Below are 20969 nucleotides of genomic sequence, written 5' to 3'. Positions count from 1 at the left end.
TCAAGCGATCCTCCCATCTCAGCCTCCCAAGTAGCTGGGACTACAGGTACCTACCATCACACCTGGCTAATTTTTGTATTTTTTGTAGAGACAGGGTTTTGCCATGTTGCCCAGACTAGTCTTGAACTCCTGGACTCAAGTGATATGCCTGCCTTGGCTTCCCAAAGTGCTGCAATTACAGGCGTGAGCCACCGCGCCTTGCACTATTTTTACTATATTCTTTCCCCCCTTTCTTATGGATATATTTTAATTTGTTTATACTATTTCTGTTCAGACATAGCAAAATGTGGTCATATTGCGATCGTACAATATTTTGTATCCTGCTTTAATTATGAGCTTTCTTTTCTTTTTTTTTTTTTTGAGACAGAGTCTCGCTCTGTCGCCCAGGCTGGAGTGTAGTGGCCGGATCTCAGCTCACTGCAAGCTCCGCCTCCCGGGTTCATGCCATTCTCCTGCCTCAGCCTCCCGAGTAGCTGGGACTACAGGCGCCCGTCACCTCATTTATACATATCATTTATGCTGATCTAGTAATCATCTATACGAACCTTTACATAGTTACATGCATCTCACAGCTGCTCTAAAATATGCCTGTAGAATCCTGCCATCATTTTCCCGCAGTTAGGTTTGAACACTTGCAAATACTAATAATACCCCAATAAAACACATTTCCTGTTATTTCTTCTTTAATTGCAAGTTTATCAGAGATTTAGAAAAGCCAGAAAAATAAAAAGAAAATAAAATCACCTCCAATCCCAACACCCAGGGGTGATTGCTGTTATCTTTTTTTTGGAGACAGGGTCTGGCTCTGCTGCCCAGGCTGGAGTGCTGTAGAATCCTGCCATCAAAAAACCCGGCTAGTTTTTTGTATTTTTTAGTAGAGAAAGGGTTTCACCGTGTTAGCCAGGATGGTCTCGATCTCCTGGCCTCATGATCTGCCCGCCTCGGCCTCCCAAAGTGCTGGGATAACAGGCTTGAGCCACCGCGCCCGGCCGAGCTTTCTTTTTTTTGAGACAGAGTCTCGATCTGTCACCCAGTCTGGAGTGCAGTGGCACGATCTTGGCTCACTGCAACCTCCACCTCCTGGGTTCAAGCTATTCTCCAGCCTCAGCCTCCCATCTAGCTGGGATTACAGGTGTGTGCTAGTGCATCTGGCTAATTTTTGTATTTTTAGTAGAGATGAGGTTTCACCATATTGGCCAGGCTGATCTCAAACTCCTGACAGGTGATCCACCCACCTCAGCCTCTCAAAGTGCTGGAATCACAGGCGTGAGCCACCCTGCCGGTCAATTATGAGCATCTCTTACATACATGACCTACTTTCCAAAAACGGAAAACTTTTGTGGCTGCATGATTCATCGAGTGGCTATGCCATTACTTCACCATTTGATATAGCTTGGAGATTTGTCCCTACCCAAATCTCAGGTTGAAACCCAACTCCCAGGGTTGCAGGTGGGGCCTGGTGGGAGGGGACTGGATCATGGGATGGATTTCTCATCAATGGTTGAGCGTCATCCTCTTGGTGATGTCCTTGGGGTAATGAGCTGAGGTTGTTTAAGTGTGTGACATTCCACCCCAGCTTTCACCGTGCGACGTCCCTGTTCCCCTTTGCCTTCTGCCATGATTGGAAGGTCCTGAGGCCTCCCGAGAAGCAAATGCCAGTACCACACTTCCTGTACAGCCTGCAGAACTGTGAGCCAATTAAACCTCTTTTCTCATAAGTTACCCGGTCTCATGTATTTCTTTATAGCAATGCGAGAAGAGCCTCCTACACCATTCTTCTGTTACTCTCTGATTTTTCATTAATATCAGTTATTCACCTGTGAATATTTTCCCCCTTAAATTTGTATACATACTTCATTATTTCCTAAGGACAAATTCCTAAAATTCTGGAACAAAGGATATGACATTTTAAAGGCTCTTTATAAATACTAATTCAATGCCCTTTAGAAGCTTGTAGTCACTTATATGTGTTACGAGTTAAACTATGTCCCCAAAACAGTTGAAGTCCTAAACCCAGTACTGACAGCATGGCTAATTTGGAAACGGTAAGCGATGAGGTCATACTGGAGTAGGGGGGCCCCTAATCTGGTGTGACTGGTGTCCTTACAGGAAAATGGCGCCATGAAGACACAGGGACAGGAGGCCCTGGTGGCACCGAGGACTGTAGAGGCGTCTACAAGCCTAGGAGCTGCAAGAGGCTGCTGGCAGCACCAGAAACTGCAGGAAATACGAGGACTCTCCTTGGCGGGTTCAGAGAGAGCCCAGCATGGAAAACACCTCGATTCTGGGCTCTGGTGCACGGACTGTGAGACAAGCTCGATTTTGGGCTCTGGTGCACGGACTGTGAGACAAGCTTGATTCTGGGCTCTGGTGCACAGACTGTGAGACAAGCTCCTGTTGTTTAAAGTCCCTCGGCTTGCAGCGTCCTGTCACAGCAGTCACAGGAAACCAATGGGATATGCACAGCATTTCCTCATACAAAACTAATTCTGACAACCTGACTGTAACTTGCAGGTGAAATAATGATATCCGGGATTTGCATGAAACATGCAGCCTAAAAAAATGAGGGGTTAGAAAACACAAGACCAGCAAAATACCAGCAATTGTTGAAGTCAAACAATAGGAACAGAGGGTTCACTCTATTCTCTACTTTAGGAAATATTTTTAAAACATTAAGATGGAAATGTAAACCATGGAGCAGGGTGGGGAGACGGGCAGTGAGAAAGCCCACACTTCACACGGACTCCACCGCCCTTCAGCTTTGGTGAAGAAAACCGTTTCAGAACTCCGGCCCACGGCCCACTGCAGGAGCGTGCACCTTGCCGTCCATGTGCTTTCAAAATGCCAAAGTGACGCCTGCATTAGACACGGGCCCCTCTGAGTACAGTCACTCTGACATCGCCCATTTCTGAAACTCTGGTTTCCTGCAGTGCCCAGGTGAGAACGTGTTGGTCAGGTTGCCAGAAACCGGCTTTATTTTCATGGTAAACTAATAAACTGTCTTTTGGTTTGACTTAAAATACTTCCCTACAGAAGCTAAAATAAATACACCAACAAAATAAACAGTCACAGGCATTAGGAAAGTCAAAATAATATTTCATTTTTATCCCTTCAATGCCTTGCTCAGGGACAGATACAGTAAATACCAGTAACATTACATTAACTTATGGAATCACCATGCAAATAATAAATATCATTTGGACAGGGTTGTAAATTGTGTACTTTAGAAAAAAGAAAGGTCACAACAAATTTTTATCATCTCTTTTCTTGCACATAAAAAATAGTAAATATTGTAACCATCTGTGGTTTTTAATAATTTGTAGGCATTTAATAAGCAGAGCACAGGGCCGGGCGTGGTGGCTCACGCCTGTAATCCCAGCACCTTGGGAGGCTGAGGCAGGCGGATCACCTGAGGTCAGGAGTTCGAGACCAACCTGGCCACCACGGTGCAACCCTGTCTCTACTAAAAATACAAAAATTAGCTGGGTGTGGCGGTGCATGCCTGTAATCCCAGCTACTTGGGAGGCTGAGACAGGAGAATCACTGGAATCCAGGATGTGGAGATTACAGTGAGCTGAGATTATGCCGCTGCACTCCAGCCTGAAGGACAGAGCGGGACTCCTTCTCAAAATAACAACAAAAACAATAATCATCGAGGGCAACTGAGTAAACGTAACTTTAAACCTTTAAAGATACAAATGTGACTCTCCTTTTGCCTTCAGGCTCCGGCCCACTGCATCTAACCCCGAGAATTCTAACAGAAGCAAACTACCACATAAAGCTCATGTGCCATGAGAATTTGAATATCCCCTGATTTCACCACAGACCAGTTTCATGAACATTTACTTGAGAATCCACTATGTAGGAGGCACTTCTCACTCATGGATTCTACACCTCTAAATAGACGTCACTGATGGTTTAGGCAATGGAATTCAGGCTCAGAAAGGTCACGTGAGTGATGCCCAACCACTGCATGGGGAAGGGGCAGAGCTAAGATGCACCCTGTCTGGCTCCAAAGCCTGAACTCCGGATGACAGATCCTCCACCAAGCCATGACAGAATTAGCCTACCCACAGGAGACGGGGCAGTGGCATGGTTATGGGGTGGCAGGGAAAATACGTCCTCAGAGAATTCCATGTGTAAAGAGAAAGACACAAGAACAGCAGCCAGGTCTCAGATCTGGCACCAGGGCAAGGCAGCAGAGGTGCAGGACGGTGGGGACAGATGCGCAGGTGGACTGGCCCACAGAGGACCTTTACTGCTTGGGATTCTGGGCCATGTATTTACTTCTAAGAAAGCAGGGATTGAAGGGTTCAGTTTTGTACACACTGAGTTTGAGAAAACTAAGGGACATCCAGAGAAAAAGGCCCTCCAGGGAGTGACTGGCCTGGAGCTGCACAAAGGAGTCTGGGCTGGAGAGAGCTACCTTACCGCCGCCACCTACATCCAGCAGTGACCCCAGCCAGGGCGGCAGGTGCCAGGAAAGGCCTGGGAGTGAGCACAGATGCCCGCTGTAGAGTTGGGGGCAGGAAAGGGATGCCAAGGAGGCAGCCTCAGAAACTAAGGCAGGAGACTCCCGGAAGCTGTGCCGAGTGCCCCAGAGAGGTTGCCAGAGGGGACGGGATGGGACGGGGATACTGAAGGGCTGAAGGACTGAGGAACAGAGGTCTTCAGTGTGGACAGCTTTCAAGAGGCGTGGCTATGGAGAGAGAGGGATGTTGCTGTGGGACTCGGGAGGTGAGACAGGAGAGGCTGGAAGGGGCAGGTAGAGGGGAGCTCCCCGGCCCTCACCCCCTCTTTTCTTGGTGAAATGGCATTTGTGGCGTGACTGGAGGAGCACGCGCTGAGGGCAAACATCAGCAAACATCCAGCAGCACCTGCTGGTGGCGACATTTCCACGGTAGTCAAGCACTTGGAGGAGCTGGGTGAGTGCAGCCACACTGCTCTGCCAAGTCATCCTGTGACTTCCTCAACAAAGGCAGCTTTTTCTTTTCTTTTTTAGACGGGGCTCACTTCGTCACCCAGGCTGGAGTGCAGTGGCATGATCTTGGCTCACTGCAACCTCTGTGTCCCAGCCTCAAGAGATCCTCCCACCTCAGCCTCCCGAGTAGCTGGGATTACAGGCGCCCACCACCACATCCGGTTAAGTTTTGTATTTTTAGTAGAGATGGGGTTTTGCCATGTTGCCCAAGCTGGTCTCAAACTCCTGACCTCAGATGATCCGCCTGCCTCGGCCTCCCAAACTGCTGGGATTACAGGTGTGAGCCCCCGCGCTGGCCTCAAATTATTTTTAAATTCTTTGATTCCCTATAATTGTAAGTATCTTTTCCAACTCTCTTGCCTACACACCTCGTAAGCTTCTTCTTTAGGCAAGTCAGCAATTAAAGTGCTCGGCAGTTCTTTCACATGCCTCTAAGGCCCCCTGCCAAGTTACAACGAAATAACTCCACAAAACACACGGCTAAAGGCTGGCACAGGACACCAACCACTGCTCTACACTTTGGTATGGAGTCCCTCAACCAGCTAAGAAAATACCTAAAGTTCTGGAAAAAGTGTTCTGGGTAGTTGTTAGCACAACAAATTTTCAAAGTGTTGATTTTTACATTTTTAGGTAATTCATGTCAAAGCCATAAAAAACCTGAATAACTTGATTTTCTAAAATTAATGTTTGCCTTAATCAGCTCTCACAATAACTCTTGCAAACGTAGTAATGTGAGAGAAGTAATCATAGTAGTAACAGTGGCATTACTGCCTATGTGACAGGAGTGCTCTAGAAACCTTTATTAATCCACTACAACCCAATGAGTTAGGCGCGAGTATCCCCTCTACACAGGTAAGACGACACGCAGAGCCAAGTTCGTAACGCTCATGCAGTTATGAAGTGCCAAGAGCCTAGCTAGAGTCTGCACCCTCAACCACCGCTCATTACCACCCCTCATACTTTGTTACTAGCTACAAGGCTGTTTTTTTTTGTTTGTTTTTGTTTTTTTACAAGGCTGTTTTTTATCCAGAGACAAAAATCCAGAGGAAACACCAAAAATGTCCATTCTGTTTGTTTCTACAAGATTCCTCATCTAGCTGAGTGTTGACTCTCACTGGTTCAATGGGCATTCTGTGATCCTTAATGTGATACTTAAGATAGACCCCCTAATATGGCTCCTATGAAGTTCCATAAATATACATCTGCCTGATACACAATTTATTTGAATATACTATCATGGGCCAGGCATGGTGGCTCACACTTGCAATCCCAGAATTTTGGGAGGCTAAGGTGACTGGCTCACTTGAGGCCAGTAGTTTGAGACCAGCCTGGCCAATATGGCAAAACCCCATCTCTACTAAAAATACAAAAATTAGCAGGGTGTGGTGGTGGTGGTGCAGGCTTGTAGTCCCAGCTACTCAGGAGGCTGAGGTTGCAGTGAGCCAAGATCGTGCCACTGCACTCCGGCCTGGACAACACAAAAAGACTCTTGTTTCAAAAAAAAAAAAAAAGTACTATCATGAGTCAATATTACTGAGGAATTTTTTTGTTTTGTTTTTAGAGATGGGGTCTCGCTCTGTCACCCAGGGTGGCACGATGATAGCTTACCGCAGCCTTGACCTCCTGAGCTCATCTCCCCTCTGAGCTTCCTGAGTAGCTGGGGTTACAGGCACGTGCCACAGTGCCCAGCTCACTGACGCTACTTTAAACTCTATCTGCGTGGGCTTTTTAACACAAAACTTAAATATCCCATTCAGTTTTCTCACCCATCATGGGATTTAGGTGACCGTGAACCCCAAAGCACTGCTGTGACAGTGTCCCTACAAAATGGAAAGACAGCTCAAAGGTACGCGAAATTGTCTGGCTTCAAAACTGCATAAAATCAGCTGCTAAATAGAAAACTCTTTTTTTTTTTTGAGACAGGGTCTCGCTCTGTCACCCAGGCTGGCATGCAGTGGCGCGATCACAGCTTATCACAGCCTTGAACTCCTGGACTCACACCCTTCCGTCTTGCCCTACTGAGTAGCTGAGACCACAGGCGCAGTCCACCACGCCCAGCTAACGTTTGCACTTTTTGCACAGACAAGGTTTCACCATGTCGCCCAGGCTGTTCTCAAACTCCTGGGCTCAAGGGAACCACCCACCTCAGCCTCCCAAAGTGCTAGGACCACAGGCGTGCGACACAGTGCCCAGATGAAAACTTTCTTTATTATGATCACTTTATCAAATGAATTGCCCCACACTTATTAGCAAACTCTAGGCACCTGTGAAATATTTAAGTGTAGCTGTGTTTCCAGACTAACTTTCTTCCGGAAGTTTACAGCTCAACTCTAACCCAGCATGAGGCCAGTGGGCCTTGTGGAAGCAGCAGATCAATATAACACATCTAGGAAAAATCGTATCAAGTCCAGCCGAACATCTGCAACTCTTACTCACTTTAAAACAGCTGGGATATCCAGACAGGACTCATAACAACATAAGGAAGATTCTCCATTATCTGCCATTTCTGCACAGGGAAATTTTTAAATAGTTATATTGTTCTTTATACTAAAATCTTACATTTCAAAAATTTCTGTTGAGTTTCCCCAAAAAGAGCTTCCAGAATTAGAAAGTCATATTTTGCCCATATACTAAGAAGAAAATAAAACATGAATAGTCTTTTAATGCATTTCAGGTTTGCACTTATTTTTGGAGAAAGGGTCTCACTCCTGTTGCCCAGGCTGGAGTTCAGTGGTATAATCATGGCTCACTGCAGCCTTGACTTCCCGGGCTCAGGTGATTCTCCCACCTCAGCCTCCCAAGTAGCTGGGACTACACGCACGTGCCATCACGTCTGGCATTTGTACTTTTAGTAGAGAACGGGTTTCACGATATTGTCCAGGCTGGTCTCGAATTCCTGGGCTCAAGTGATCTGCCTACACTAGCCTCCCAACCAAAGTGCTGGGATTACAGACATGAACCACCGTGCCTGGCCTAGGTTTGCGCTTTTGATAATTATACTATAATATTTGCATTAAAAGTTTATTAATAAAGCAATCCAAATTTTTGGACAAAAACAAAAATCAAACTATTTTAAAAGATAAAAAAAAAAATACCCCAAAGTGAGCCCATTTCAACTGTCCTTAAGTGCGTGTCCACTAGTGATACAGTGATTCATTCGGTAATAACAAAGAAACTGGACATAAAGGAATTGGAAAAAAAGAGCAAATCTGGCAAAGACCCTAAACACTTACATTAACACATAAAATCTGTTTCCTAGCTAAGAGCATCTTGCTGGGCTCTGCCTGGATGTGATGAGACAAAGGCCCTCACATCGCCAGCCATCCTAGCCTCGAGCTGCCGGCAGCAGGATCTGAACACCAGCTGATGTTTATGCCACCACCTGCAAGGTAGAACAGTGAAAGATTCTAGAACTCGTAACTCAAAGTCAATGATTTACAAGCAGTGATTTACTTATTTGGAAACTGCTCTTCGTCAATTCTTCGCTGGATTTCCAGTATCTGCCCTTGTCCACTACAAGTCAAGCAATGAAAAGCTGATGTGCTGGCACTGCCTCGCTCATCATCTCTAATCCCTGGCTGGCAGAAGCCCCAGTGTGAGAGAACTGCTGCTCTCCTGATTCCCTAGGCAGCTCAAGTCCTCAGTGTCCTGGTGTCCAAGAGGAAGAGGCTGGGAGATGGCTGGTAATAAAGCACTCCGCCTCTGTCCCTGACCCCCATGGAAGGGTTTCTGAGTGTGTGGTTCAAGGTCAGGTCACATCAGAATTCCCTGAGGGGCTTCTTTAAAAAGCCATTGCTGGACTTCACCCCACACCCATAGACTCAGAATCACAGATGCATTTTAGCACTCCAAGAGATTCTTGTAATAACTAAAATATAACAACAGTTCCTAACATCACGCCTCTCCTACTAAATAAGAAATAGCAAGAATTAATAAATGGCAAGTCAGTCTTTCCTTTTCCTCAATATAAAATGTCTTTATATCTGTTACTCTTTACTCAAAGGAGTTATTTTAACCCAGCCTACTTTAGCATCTGTGAAAGAAAAGATAGCTTGAATGTCACTTTTACTCTTCATTAAAATGAATAACCGCTCAAATTACTTACGGGAAATTAATATGGCAAATACTTTATTAACACCCTAGTATTTGTGCCCTTTGCCCTATTGTTACAGCTGCGAAACCTAAATAAACGCCATCCTAAAATTGCTGTGAGGAACCACAGAAAAAGAATGAAACCTGGTTATAAAATAGTGTCCCACAACTTTTATTGTCAGCAAGTAAGTGCCAAGATCACTCAATGTACTAATATTAGAAATTCAGAAAACTAGTTCCAACAAAGCATATTTCTATTTTCTCCCGATGTTTTCTGCATCTTAATCACTCTAAGCTATAAATCACCTGACTTACAAAAAGCGTGGTGGAAGAAAACGACACCAACAAAAAACAGGATTTCTTATGCTATTAACATGAAAGTTCTGCTTTACACATACAACAAACAAACAAGGTACCAAAAAAAGGCATCCTTTTAAATTAAGGATCCGCGCTCTCAAAACCTGCAAGTGGATTTTGTCCACTGCACTGTAAGTTTGGGAAAAACGCCTATATCAACAGAAATAATGAATTCCTTTGAGGGGAGGGGGATCATAAACCCTTTAAAATGTGAACTACAGGAGCTCCCTGCAGAAAAAGGCGCCAAACGCCGGCACAGTCCCCGAGAGCGCTCGCCCGCAGCGCGGGAAGGAATCGCCCGGACGACCGCGCCGCGGCCCCTCCTCGGGGAACGGCATCCCCAGGCGAGGCCGGCGGGGCAGAGGCGCGGGGCCGCTGCGGAAGCACAGCCAGCAGGGCGGGAGGGCCCGGCGCGCTACCTTCTCGGCGATGCTGTACAGGACCTCGTCCATCTTCATGCAGGTGGGGTCCCAGTCGTGGCCGAAGCGGATGACGACCACGCGGTCCTCCTCCGAGAGGATGGCCTGGTCCACCTGCCAGCCGTTGTGCAGGTGCGGGAGCATGTACGACATGGCGACCCGAGCGCTCGCCGCCGCCCGAGGCCGGGCGCCAGGGAGGGCCCAACGAGGTGGTGGGCTCAGCCGGCCCCTCACTCCGCGGCCCCCGCCGCCCCCGGGCCCACAGACGAAACCCGGTCCCACCCGCACCCGCAAGCTCCGCTGGCACTGCCGCCGCGCGGAACCTCTGGGCGCGCACGTACCGACGCCGTGCGTGCTGACGTCCTGCGCACAGGCTGGCGCCGTGCGTGCTGACGTCACGCGCGCACAGGCGCCGCGCTAGCTTGTCGTTGGCCGGCCGGAGCGGCGGCGACCTGGCCACAGCGGAGCGCGGTCGGTGCCCTCCTAGCAGGCGTCGGAGTGGGGATTCCTCCCCAGCGTCCAGGCGGCCTGGCGGTCCTGGGAAGCCCCGGGCTCGCCGTACCCTGCCCCGACGCACCCGCCCCGAGGCCGCCCGCCGCCGCCCGGGCTGTCCTCCAGCCACGGATGGGGACGTCTTCAGAAAGGCCCGGAATGCCCGCCCGGCACTGCGGCTCGTTTTTTTCCTTTCTGGTGTCTGCTTCGGGTCATCGTTTGTGCTGTGTGTTAGCGAGACGGTTCGTGTGAAACTTGACCATAAAAACGTGTCGTTGTTGCCATACCCAGCCACAGCAGAGCCGAGCAGCGGGGTGGGGGAAGCACTAGCCAGGCCGTCCTTGAGGAACGTCACCATCAGGCCGGCTGCTGAGCTGCCTGTTGTAACCCGAAACCAGAGTTTTTGTCTTTTTATAAAGAAAAAAAAAATTTTTTTTTTTTTTTTTTTTTTTTTTGAGACGTTGTCTCGTTCTGTCGCCCAGGCTGGAGTGCAGTGGCGTGATCTCGGCCCACTGCAGCCTCCGCCTCCCGGGTTCAAGCGCTTCTCCTGCCTCAGCCTCCCCGTAAGCTGGGACTACAGGCGCCAGCCCGGCTAGTGTTTTTTGTACTTAGCAGAGACGGGGTTTAACCATGTTGGCCAGGCTGGTTTCGAACCCCTGACCTCAAGTGATCCGCCCGCTTCGGCCTCCCAAAGCGCTGAAATTACTGGAGGAAGCCACCGCGCCCGACCTGAAGCCAGTTTTATTCCATAGCTTCAGCATAACTTGCACCTCCAGGACTGATCTGGCTCCCCTGGCTTCGCTCCCCAGTCAGAGCTCCCCAGACCCTTACTAGTGCCTATGAACTTTCTCCAAGAGAAATAAGTTAATATTTCTCTTTTTAAAATAAAACCTCTAATCTCTGTTCTTCTGAGAGAGCCCTTTGGGTTCATGTTAGAGACTCCCCCTGGTTTGCAAACTGACATTGACAGTAAAACTCTTGTCTACTATCTAGCCATCCTGGTGGTCCTTTGGATGACAAATTTACAACAAATCATGCCCGGGCGCGGTGGCTCAGGCCTGTAATCCCGGCACTTTGGGAAGCCGAGGCCGGTGGATCGGCTGTGGTCGGGAGTTCAAGACCAGTCTGACCAACATGGTGAAACCCCGTCTCTACTAAAAATACAAAAAATTACCCGGGCGTGGTGCCGCGCGCCTATAATCCCAGCTACTCGGGAGGCTGAACCCGGGGGATGGAGTGAGCTGAGATCGCACCACTTCACTCCAGCCTGGGGGACTGAGTGAGACTCCATCTCAAAAACAATGACAACAAAAAATCACTATGCAGATGCTGTGGTGTCTCAGATGGGCTGTGGCATGGTGACAACTGCAGTCTGAGGAGCCTGCTGGCCTGGGGATTGAAATGGGTTCCATGTTTGGTTTCCTCTGGGACACAGCACTATAAGGTGCTTTGATAATACGCACCCACAATTTAAATAGAATCACAAGTGCAGCTCACTGCCAGATTAAACTTTTTACATAATACAGAATATTTCCCAATTATATACGAAATGCTTTCTTGTAATGAAACAAGAAGTTCAGGTTAGTAGGATATTAGAGATCATCTAAATCCCTTTCATTTTATAATTAAGTAAAGCAGAGAGGCACAGAATATAAGCATAGTGGTTAACAGTGAGGGTTTTAGTTACATAACGGTGTGTTCAGGTTCCTCTGTGCCTTGCATAAGTTATCTCAATAAACTTCAGTTTCCTCATCCGTGAGATGGGACGAAAAAACAAAATATCCTGTACTTCATTGGCACAAGGTACACGCCAGAGAAATCTGAACCCTTATTAAGGTCAGGCTATTGACTTCTAAAAAATTCCTTACCGTCATTTTGGAAGTCACTCATGTCAGATATAAACACAGTTGCTTAACACATCACAAGCATTTTATTCACAGGAGAGTTGTTCCAAGCTGAGGCATAAGACACAAATGTCCCCAAATAATTTATTGAAACTCATTTTTTATTGTTATTTATAACAAGATTTATCACCTTAATGTTTAAGGACATTAAGTATATTCATACTATGCAACCATCACCACTCTCCATCTCCAGATAAATCTTTCTTCAATAAAAGTTTTTGTTGAGATCTAATCCATGTGCTATAAAATTCACCAGTTTAAGGTGAGGTGGTTTTTCAGTGTTGTGGAACCAATACCACAATCTAATTTTAGGAGAATGTTACCATCCCGAAAAGAAACCCTATACCCATAAAGAGTCATTTCCCACTTCCATTCCCTCAGACCCTGGCAACCACTAATCTATTTTCTGCCTCTATAGATTTACCTGTTCTAGACGTTTCGTATGGATGGAAACACAAAACATGGAGTCATTTGTGACTGCTTTCATTTAACAATGTTCTCAAGGTCCACATTAGAGCAGACAGCAGCAGCTAGTTCTTTTTTATTGCTGATGAATATTTCATTAAATAAATAAAACAAAAAAATTAAAAACTATTCCATTATATGGATATACTACATTTTATCCATCAGTTGATTGACATTTGGGTTGTTTGCATTTTTTGACTATTATGAGTGATGCTGCTATGAACATTCATTTACAAGCTTTTTTGTGGACTTCAGCTTTCATGTGGTTTAACATTTTTAAGTATTGCCAAATTGTTTTCCAAAGTGGCTACACCATTTTACATTCTCACCAGCAATGAGGGTTTCAATTTTTCCACATTCTTGCCCTTACTTGTTATTTATGTACCTCGTGAACCCCGAAAATCTGAGACAGGTCTCAATTTAGAAAGTTTATTTTTCCAAGGTTGAGGATGCACCCGTGACACTGCCCCAGGAGGTCCTGATAACATGCACCCGAGGTGGTCGGGCACAGCTTCATTTTATACATTTTAGGGAGACATGAGACATCAATCAGTATATGTAAGAAGAACATTGGTTCGGTCTGGAAAGGCGGGACAACTTGAAGCAAGGGCAGGAAGACTCAAAGGGAAGGGGGCCTCCAGGTCACACATAGGTGAGAGATGAACAGTTGCATTCTTGTGAGTTTCTGATCAGCCTTTCCAAAGGAGGCAGTCAGCTGTGCATCTGTCTCAGTGAGCAGAGGGATGACTTTGATGAGAATGGGAGGCAGGTTGAAGGGACCCCAGATACCTTCCTCTCACAGCCTTGTATTATGGTCATCCTGGTAGGTATAAAATGATATTGTGGTTTTGATTTGCATTTTCCTAATGGTTAGTGATTGTTCCTCAGTGGCCAGGCCTATACAAATCTGCCCCAAAGTCAGAGGAAGCTGAGAGGCCAAAGAGGCTGGCAAATCTAGTTCTTTAGAGAGAAACATTTAATAGGGACTTATGAACAGAAGCCACATCTGTGTGTCTGGCAGTGGTGAGACAAGATGGTGGATTCCTAACCATCACCCCCAGGCCCAGGGCCCCCCCAGACCCAGGGCTCCCCCAGACCCAGGGCTTACATACTGTGAAAGGAAAGTAAATCTTGCCACCCCAAACTCATTAAGCCAAAGGGAAAAGTTAAGCTGGGAAGTGGGTCAGGCAAACCTGCCTCCCCTTTTGGTTCCTAAATAAGAGGGCTACAAGATGAAGATACACACCTCCCCCATATTTTGCCCACAAGGAAATTCCTGGTGAGCGCCAAGATTTCTCCCCTAAGGTGTTTCTGTTAACATTTTGCCATGGTAATGTAAATAGCTTATCTTTACAGATGCAGTCATCCCCTGCCTACCGGATTCAAATGCATATCTGATTGTTCCCCTGCCCTTTTGTTATGTTTTGTCTATGTTACCTTATGTAATAATGCAGATTCCTCTGCCCCATTTGTCTGTCATCTTATGTTAAAAAAAAAAATGCAGATTCACTGAACCAGACGAAGAAAATGGCTATTTTCCCCTACCCTCCTCTTATTTGAAATTTGTGTACTTCTCAATATCCCACCCTTTCCCCTTTACATTTGGAGCCCTCAAAATAATCTTTGGAGAAAGGTATAGACCTGTCTCCCAGGCACGAGTCCTTACCTTTGGCAAATAAGCCTCCTAAAATGATTGAGACTGGTCTCATCATTTTTCTCGATTGACATCTGGTAACCACTAAGGGAACCTGAGTGAAGGTGGCCCAGCCTGTCGCAGCTCTCCCATTGGTGCTTGGCACTGGTCTGGGCACCTTGTAGCCTAAACCAATAGGACAATTTGCTGAAGTCTGGGACCTCTTTTTTCCAGGGATCCCTGATCTTCCAGTGTTTTTCAGTTGGGGGTCAGAGGTTTATTTGCTCTTCAAAAAAAAAAAAAAAATCTCCTTTTTTCCTGGGAGTTTCCACTCGCTTCCATCAAGGAAGGCAGCCTGTCTGCTTCTGCATCTGTGGAGAGCACTGTTCAGCTTGGGCTCCTATCACTAGGTAAGGAACTGGTTTGGGATTTTGTCTTACAAATTCTTTTTAAATGACTAAAGTTAGCATTAACAACCCGCTGTTGTTAATTTCTGCTTACACTTGAGTGCTCAGAAATCATGTAAGTTGTGTGATCATTGTTAGTTTTGCTTAGCTGTTTTGTTGTTTCCATCTTGTTGAGTTGTGTGTGTGTTTCAATCCTTTCCGCTACCGGATTTGACCAATTCCAAACCCTCTAGCTTATGAGTGTGGAATTTTCTAAGGAAATAAGAGCACTTTACTCCCCTCAGCCCTTCAGGGCATTCTCAGGTGACTGAGAATCATGTGAAGGTGTCTGGGAGGAAAGCTCCTTAGGACGTGCAGCAGCTTTGAGCCGGTTCCCCTCAGAAGACCGTACTTAAGGTCTAATCTCATCTGGTTACCCTCAGAAGACCCTACTTAAGGTCTAATCTCATCTGGTTTCCCTCAGAAGAACGTATTTAAGGTCTAATCTCATCTGGTTTCCCTCAGAAGAACGTATTTAAGGTCTAATCTCATCTGGTTTCCCCTCAGAAGAACGTACTTAAGGTCTAATCTCATCTGGTTCCCTCAGAAGAACGTACTTAAGGTCTAATTGCATCTGATTTCCCTCAGAAGAACGTACTTAAGGTCTAATCTCATCTGGTTCCCCTCAGAAGAATGTATTTAAGGTCTAATCTCATCTGGTTCCCTCAGAAGAACGTACTTAAGGTCTAATCTCATCTGGTTCCCTCAGAAGAAGTACTTAAGGTCTAAGCTCATCTGGTGGGTCCATATAAGGAGCTGACCCCTCCCACACCTGGAGCCCCTGACATACTTTACCAGGTAGCTGCGACAAGAGTGAGCTGAACTGATTCAAGGAATAATGATTCAAGGAATAATGGCCCTGAAAAGCCAGGTCCCCAAGCAACACACTTTGGGTCTCACACACTTCCCAACTTGATTGAATCCGAAGGGGAACCTTAAATTATAGGGAATGAGGCCTCTAAATTAGCTAAAACCCCAGCAGCTGAGGAACATGAAGTTCCACCTTTAGAAACTCCTGCAGAGTACACGCAAAATACTTATGGCAAATCGTCATGCAAATATTTAACCAAGTGGACCACTATAACCAAAGTAGATTCCAAGTTACAAAGGCCTAAATGGGGCTCTCTTGAGATGCCCAATTTAGTGTGCCCACAAACCAGAATGGAAAACGTGGGCACAAAAACTAAGAAACCAGAATGGGAGAGCTACTTTCATGGTACCTGGAGAATACCAAATCTCTCTATGCATACCTAAAGGATCTTCCCCCCACTTGCTACTCTCTAGGTACCATGAAAGTAGCTACAGGAAGCCAGCAAATAACTTAAACTGCCAAATAAGAACTCTCTATCATCTTTTATCTCTCTTAAAGAAATCCTCCAAATCCCTTCCCCCTTAGTGCCTCCCCTACCTCCACCTACACCCCCACTCTACCCTTACCCCTCTGAACTTCCTGGATCAGACCTCTCCCCTCCTTTTCCTTCAGGTTCCAATCTACCATATTCTCCTCCTTGCCTGCCACTCACTGAACCGAAGGCAGGAGGGACTCTAACTTCCAAGACCCTACTTCCTGCCGATTCTCTGGTAACCCCACTGGCAGCCTCTTATCTGGAAGATGTGGAAAAGGGGGACACCATAGGGACTTCACTCATGATCAACCTGTTTCGGGAACAACCGTTAACAGGGGAACCCCCGTGATTGTCTATGAACCCTGGTCAACGGCTGAGTTGCGAAGCACAATTTCCTGCCTCCTGTAAGATCCAATTGGGTTTGCTCAAGAGTTTGAGCTGATTATCAGAACCTATGACCCAGGTCATTCAGACCTTTATCAGCTGGTCCACATACTGGTCTCAGAAGCTAAAGCTAAGTGGCTGGAAAAACACAGTGGTCAGACATTGTAGCAGACCTGACCCCTAAAGGGCCAGGAAGACCAAAAGAACCAGCCTCCCAGAATCCTGAAGACAGGAGCAAAGATGCTCAGGAACTAACTACTGTTCTGTTAAATATCATTCCTTCAGTGTCCCAAAGGGCTGTGGATTGGAATAAAATACAACAATGCTGCCAGAACCCAAATGAATCAGTTTTAGATTATTTCACACGTTTTGATAAAACTTTTAGACAATATTGCGGGATGTCAGCTGATTGCTATGAAAACAATACAAATGCTACATTATTAAATGCAAATTTCTTAGACTAGGTGATGATTTAGCCACCCTTATAAAAATGCAACATGATAAATTGGGCCACAGCCAGAACTAATGAACTAGTTAACTTAGCTGACCAATTATCCTGCACTGTGATAAAAAGGAAAAACTAATAAAGATTGCCCAAGTTATGCATTACAGTTAAAGCAATTAACTTTTCAAACATCTCAGGCCCAGAAAGATTTTAAGCTCTTAGGTCTGAGGACTCTTCCCTCCCAGTCTGTTACTACTGTAAAAGACCAGGACACCTTAACAGGGATCGCATTAGGTTGAAATGAAAGAAAAGGCAAGAAAATGTGACTCAGGAAGACTAGGGATGCTCCCAGGAAGTACAGGGGTTTCACTGCTCCAAATATTCTACCCTGACAAATTGGGAGAGATTTATATGTTTATCTTTATTATAGATATTATGTTTTATATTATATATATTATAAAAAAACATGTTTATCATTGTTAACATAATGATAAACCATGAGCTTACAACTGCCTGAATTGACACAGGCAGTGACTATATCTATTATAAATCCCACCTAATTTAGAAACCCCATACCTCAGAGTAATGAAAGAATGAACAAGGTGGTGTGTCTATAAAACTATCTCATGTTTTACGTCTAAACCTAAACCTTCCCGTTTCTTTGGGTTCAGATCCCCCGCCCTGGGCTCCAAGTGTGACATGCTCAGTTGGTCCCTTGTGTTTCTAATGTGCCTGCAGCCCCTGTCAGTCTTTTGGGCTGTGATCTCCTCAACATCCATAATGCTCATATCTCTTTTTCATCGAAAGGTGAACTTTTTCTAGAATTGGAGCCAGGGACTAACAATATCAAATTAAAAAACATCCTGACAGCCAGACACAGTCGCTCATGCCTGTAACCCCAGCACTTTGGGAGGCCAAGGCAGGTGGCTCACATGAGGTTAGGAGATCAGCCAGGCCAACATGGTGAGACCTCGTCTTTAGTGAAAATACAAAACTTAGCTGGGTGTGGTAGCGCATGCCTGTAATCCCAGCTACTTGGGAGGCTGAGGCAGGAAAATCACTTGAACTTGGGAGGTGGAGGTTGCAGTGAGCCAAAGTTGTGCCACTGAACTCCAGCCTGGGCGACAGCAGGAGACTCCATCTCGAAAAGAAAAAACAAGTCCTGACAATGCACCACGATTTAGTACTAGTAATGTTAAGACACCATCTTGTGACTGGGAAAGGGAAATGAGAGAGAAGGAAATACTAGAAGAGAAGAGAGAACATTGGAATACAGAGCAGAAAACAGTAAAACTTAGCTTCCCCAGTCTTCCTGTTAACTCCAGAAGTGAAGCATTTGCTTAAGGATGTCCCTTCCCACTTACAGTCTCAGTCAAATACAGATACAGGGAAAATATTCTCAGCCACTCCAATAAAGGTAGCGATAAACCCGAAGAAACCCCTCCCCAACCTTAAACAGTATCCTCTATGACAGGAAGTTATAGATGGAATCGCCCCTACCATACAAGATTAACTGAGAAGGAGACTCACTATTCCCTGCACAAGCCCCACAACAGCCCTATATTCCCTGTAAAAACAAAAACAAAATAAACAAGCCAGAGGGGATGGACATTTGTACAGGACTTGAGGACAGTAGGTAATATCGCAATACCCAGACACCCAATAATCCCCAACCCACATATCCTTCTATTCAGCTACACCCACTGCCAGCCAGTATTTCTCAGCTGCAGATCTCTGCCGTGCCTTCTTTAGTATTCCTGTAGATCCAGACAGCCGGTATTTGTTTACCTTTACTTGGAAAGAAGGGCAATATATGTGGACTGTACTGAATCAAGGGTATACAGAAAGTCCCACTTACTTTTCCCAAATATTAAAAGCCGATTTAGAGGATTTAATTTTTCCCCAGGGCTCAACACTCATTCAGTATGTAGATGACCTTCTCCTTTGTTCAGACACACCATCTTCCTCCCATGAAGATAGTCTATTTACTCAAACAGCCACCAAGGGACACAAAGTGTCCAAAGACAAACTTCAGCTATGCTTGCTGCAAGTTAAGTATTTGGGGGCATATTATCTCAGTCAAAGGACTGAGTATTAACCCTGACAGAGTGAGAGGAATTTTAGCTTTCCCAATGCCTGTCACAAACAACTTAGAGGATTCTGGGTCCTGCCTGGCTATTGTAGAAACTGGATACCAGTGGCTGGGCGCGGTGGCTCACGCCTGTAATCCCAGCACTTTGGGAGGCCGAGGTGGGCGGATCACAAGGTCAGGAGATTGAAACCATCTTGGCTAACACAGTGAAACCCCGTCTCTACTAAAAATACAAACAAACTAGCCAGGCATGGTGGTGGGCACCTGTAGTCCCAGCTACTCAGGAGGCTGAGGCAGGAGAATGGTGTGGACCCAGGAGGTGGAGCTTGCAGTGAACTGGGATCGCACCACTGTACTCCAGCCTGAGCGACAGAGCAAGACTCCATCTCAAAACAAACAAACAAACAAACAAACAAAAACTGGATACCAAATTTCTTCCTTATGGCTCAATCTCTGTATGCATACCTAAAAAATGTACAACCTGATCCTTTCTTGTGGAGTCCTGAGGGACAATCAGCTGTACAACAAATAAAGGAAATTCTAACTAATGCCCCAGCCTTAGGGCACCCAAACTACAAACTGCCTTTCTCCCTTTTCACACAAGAAACTGGAGGTACTGCCTCCAGGGTACCGATCCAGAAGCATGGTCATCATCAGAGACCTCTAGGCTATTACAGCCAACACCCGGACCCGGTGGCGCGAGGGTTGCCTCCTTGTGTGAGACAATAGCAACCATGGCCCTTCCGTACAAGTCTGTTGGAGAAATAATTATGGGTTCGCCCCTTACCATTTCTGTGCCACATTCTCTTGAGACCCTTCTAAACTCTCATCATACTCAACGTGTGTCTGTCAACCGGTTAGCTTCTTATCAAATTTTGCTTGTACCATCTTCCAATATTACTACTTCCCAGTATAATAATCTTAATCCGGCCACTCTCTTGCCAGGCCCTTCCCACAAGACCCCTCGTGACTGTGTTCTGATGACTGACTGACTTCTCACCTCCAGGACAGACCTACAAGAGATGCCACTGGATAATGCGAAACTAGAATGGTATACAGATCGCTCTTATTGAAGAGGAGAGGATGGAAATTTTGGAGCAGGATATGCTGTGGTTTCCTCACATGATTAACATAATCACAGGAGTTCAAGACCAGCCTGGCCCACATGGTGAAACCCCATCTCCACTAAAAATACAAAAATAGCCGGGTGTGGTGGCAGGCGCCTGTAATCCCAGCTACTTGGGAGGCTGAGGCAGGAGAACTGCTTGTACCTGGGAGGTGGAGGTTGCAGTGAGCTGAGATTGTGCCACTGCACTCCAGCCTGGGTGACAAGAGTGAGACTCCATCTCAAAAAAAAAAAACCTATTCAAAAACCAAAATAGTTGGCAACCATAAAAATCCCACGTCACTGTAAATTAAACAACACAGAAGGTCAGGGTAACCAATTGGCTGACACCACAGCTAAAAGAGCAGCATTTGAACCAGCCCCAATCCAGAAATGACCATAAAACCCAAAATGCTTAAAAACACGTGATAAGGTTTGGCTGTGTCCCACCCAAATCTTATCTGAAATTGTAGCTCCCATAACTCACATGTTGTGGGAGGGACCCAGTGGGAGATAATTGAATCATGGGGGCAGAGTCTCCCATGCTGTTCTCATGGTAGTGAATAAGTCTCATGAGATCTGATGACTTTATAAGGGAAACCCCTTTTGCTTGTCTCTCATTCTCTCTTGTCTGCTGTCATGTAAGATGTGCCTTTCCCGTTGCACCATGATTGTGAGGCCTCCCCAGCCATGTGAAACTGTGAGTCCATTAAACCTCTTTTTCTTGATAAATTACCCAGTCTTAGGTATGTCTTTATCAGTAGTGTGAAAACGGAGTAATACAGTAAATTGGTACCAGTAGAGTGAG

General features: G+C 46.0%; 1 protein-coding gene across 3 annotated transcripts in view; it reads right to left on the bottom strand.

Annotated features, from left to right (window-relative positions):
* Window positions 1–20969, bottom strand: part of TXNL4A (thioredoxin like 4A) — a 52208-nt gene that overhangs the window by 5091 nt on the left and 26148 nt on the right. Inside the window, exon 1 of one of the 3 annotated variants that reach the window (XM_008013700.3) lies at window positions 9850–10189. The exons of 1 other annotated variant lie outside the window; for it this stretch is intronic. In XM_008013700.3, the coding sequence (XP_008011891.1) occupies window positions 9850–10002 (153 nt within the window). In that variant the 5' untranslated portion in view covers window positions 10003–10189. Of the gene's footprint in view, window positions 1–8214; window positions 8356–9849; window positions 10190–20969 lie in introns of those variants that run through there. One more of the 3 variants, XM_073006227.1, reaches the window with a different exon arrangement.

The sequence above is a fragment of the Chlorocebus sabaeus genome, chromosome 18 (assembly GCF_047675955.1).
Source record: "Chlorocebus sabaeus isolate Y175 chromosome 18, mChlSab1.0.hap1, whole genome shotgun sequence".
Lineage (NCBI taxonomy): Eukaryota > Metazoa > Chordata > Mammalia > Primates > Cercopithecidae > Chlorocebus > Chlorocebus sabaeus.
This window is presented reverse-complemented; position numbering and strand designations above follow the sequence as displayed.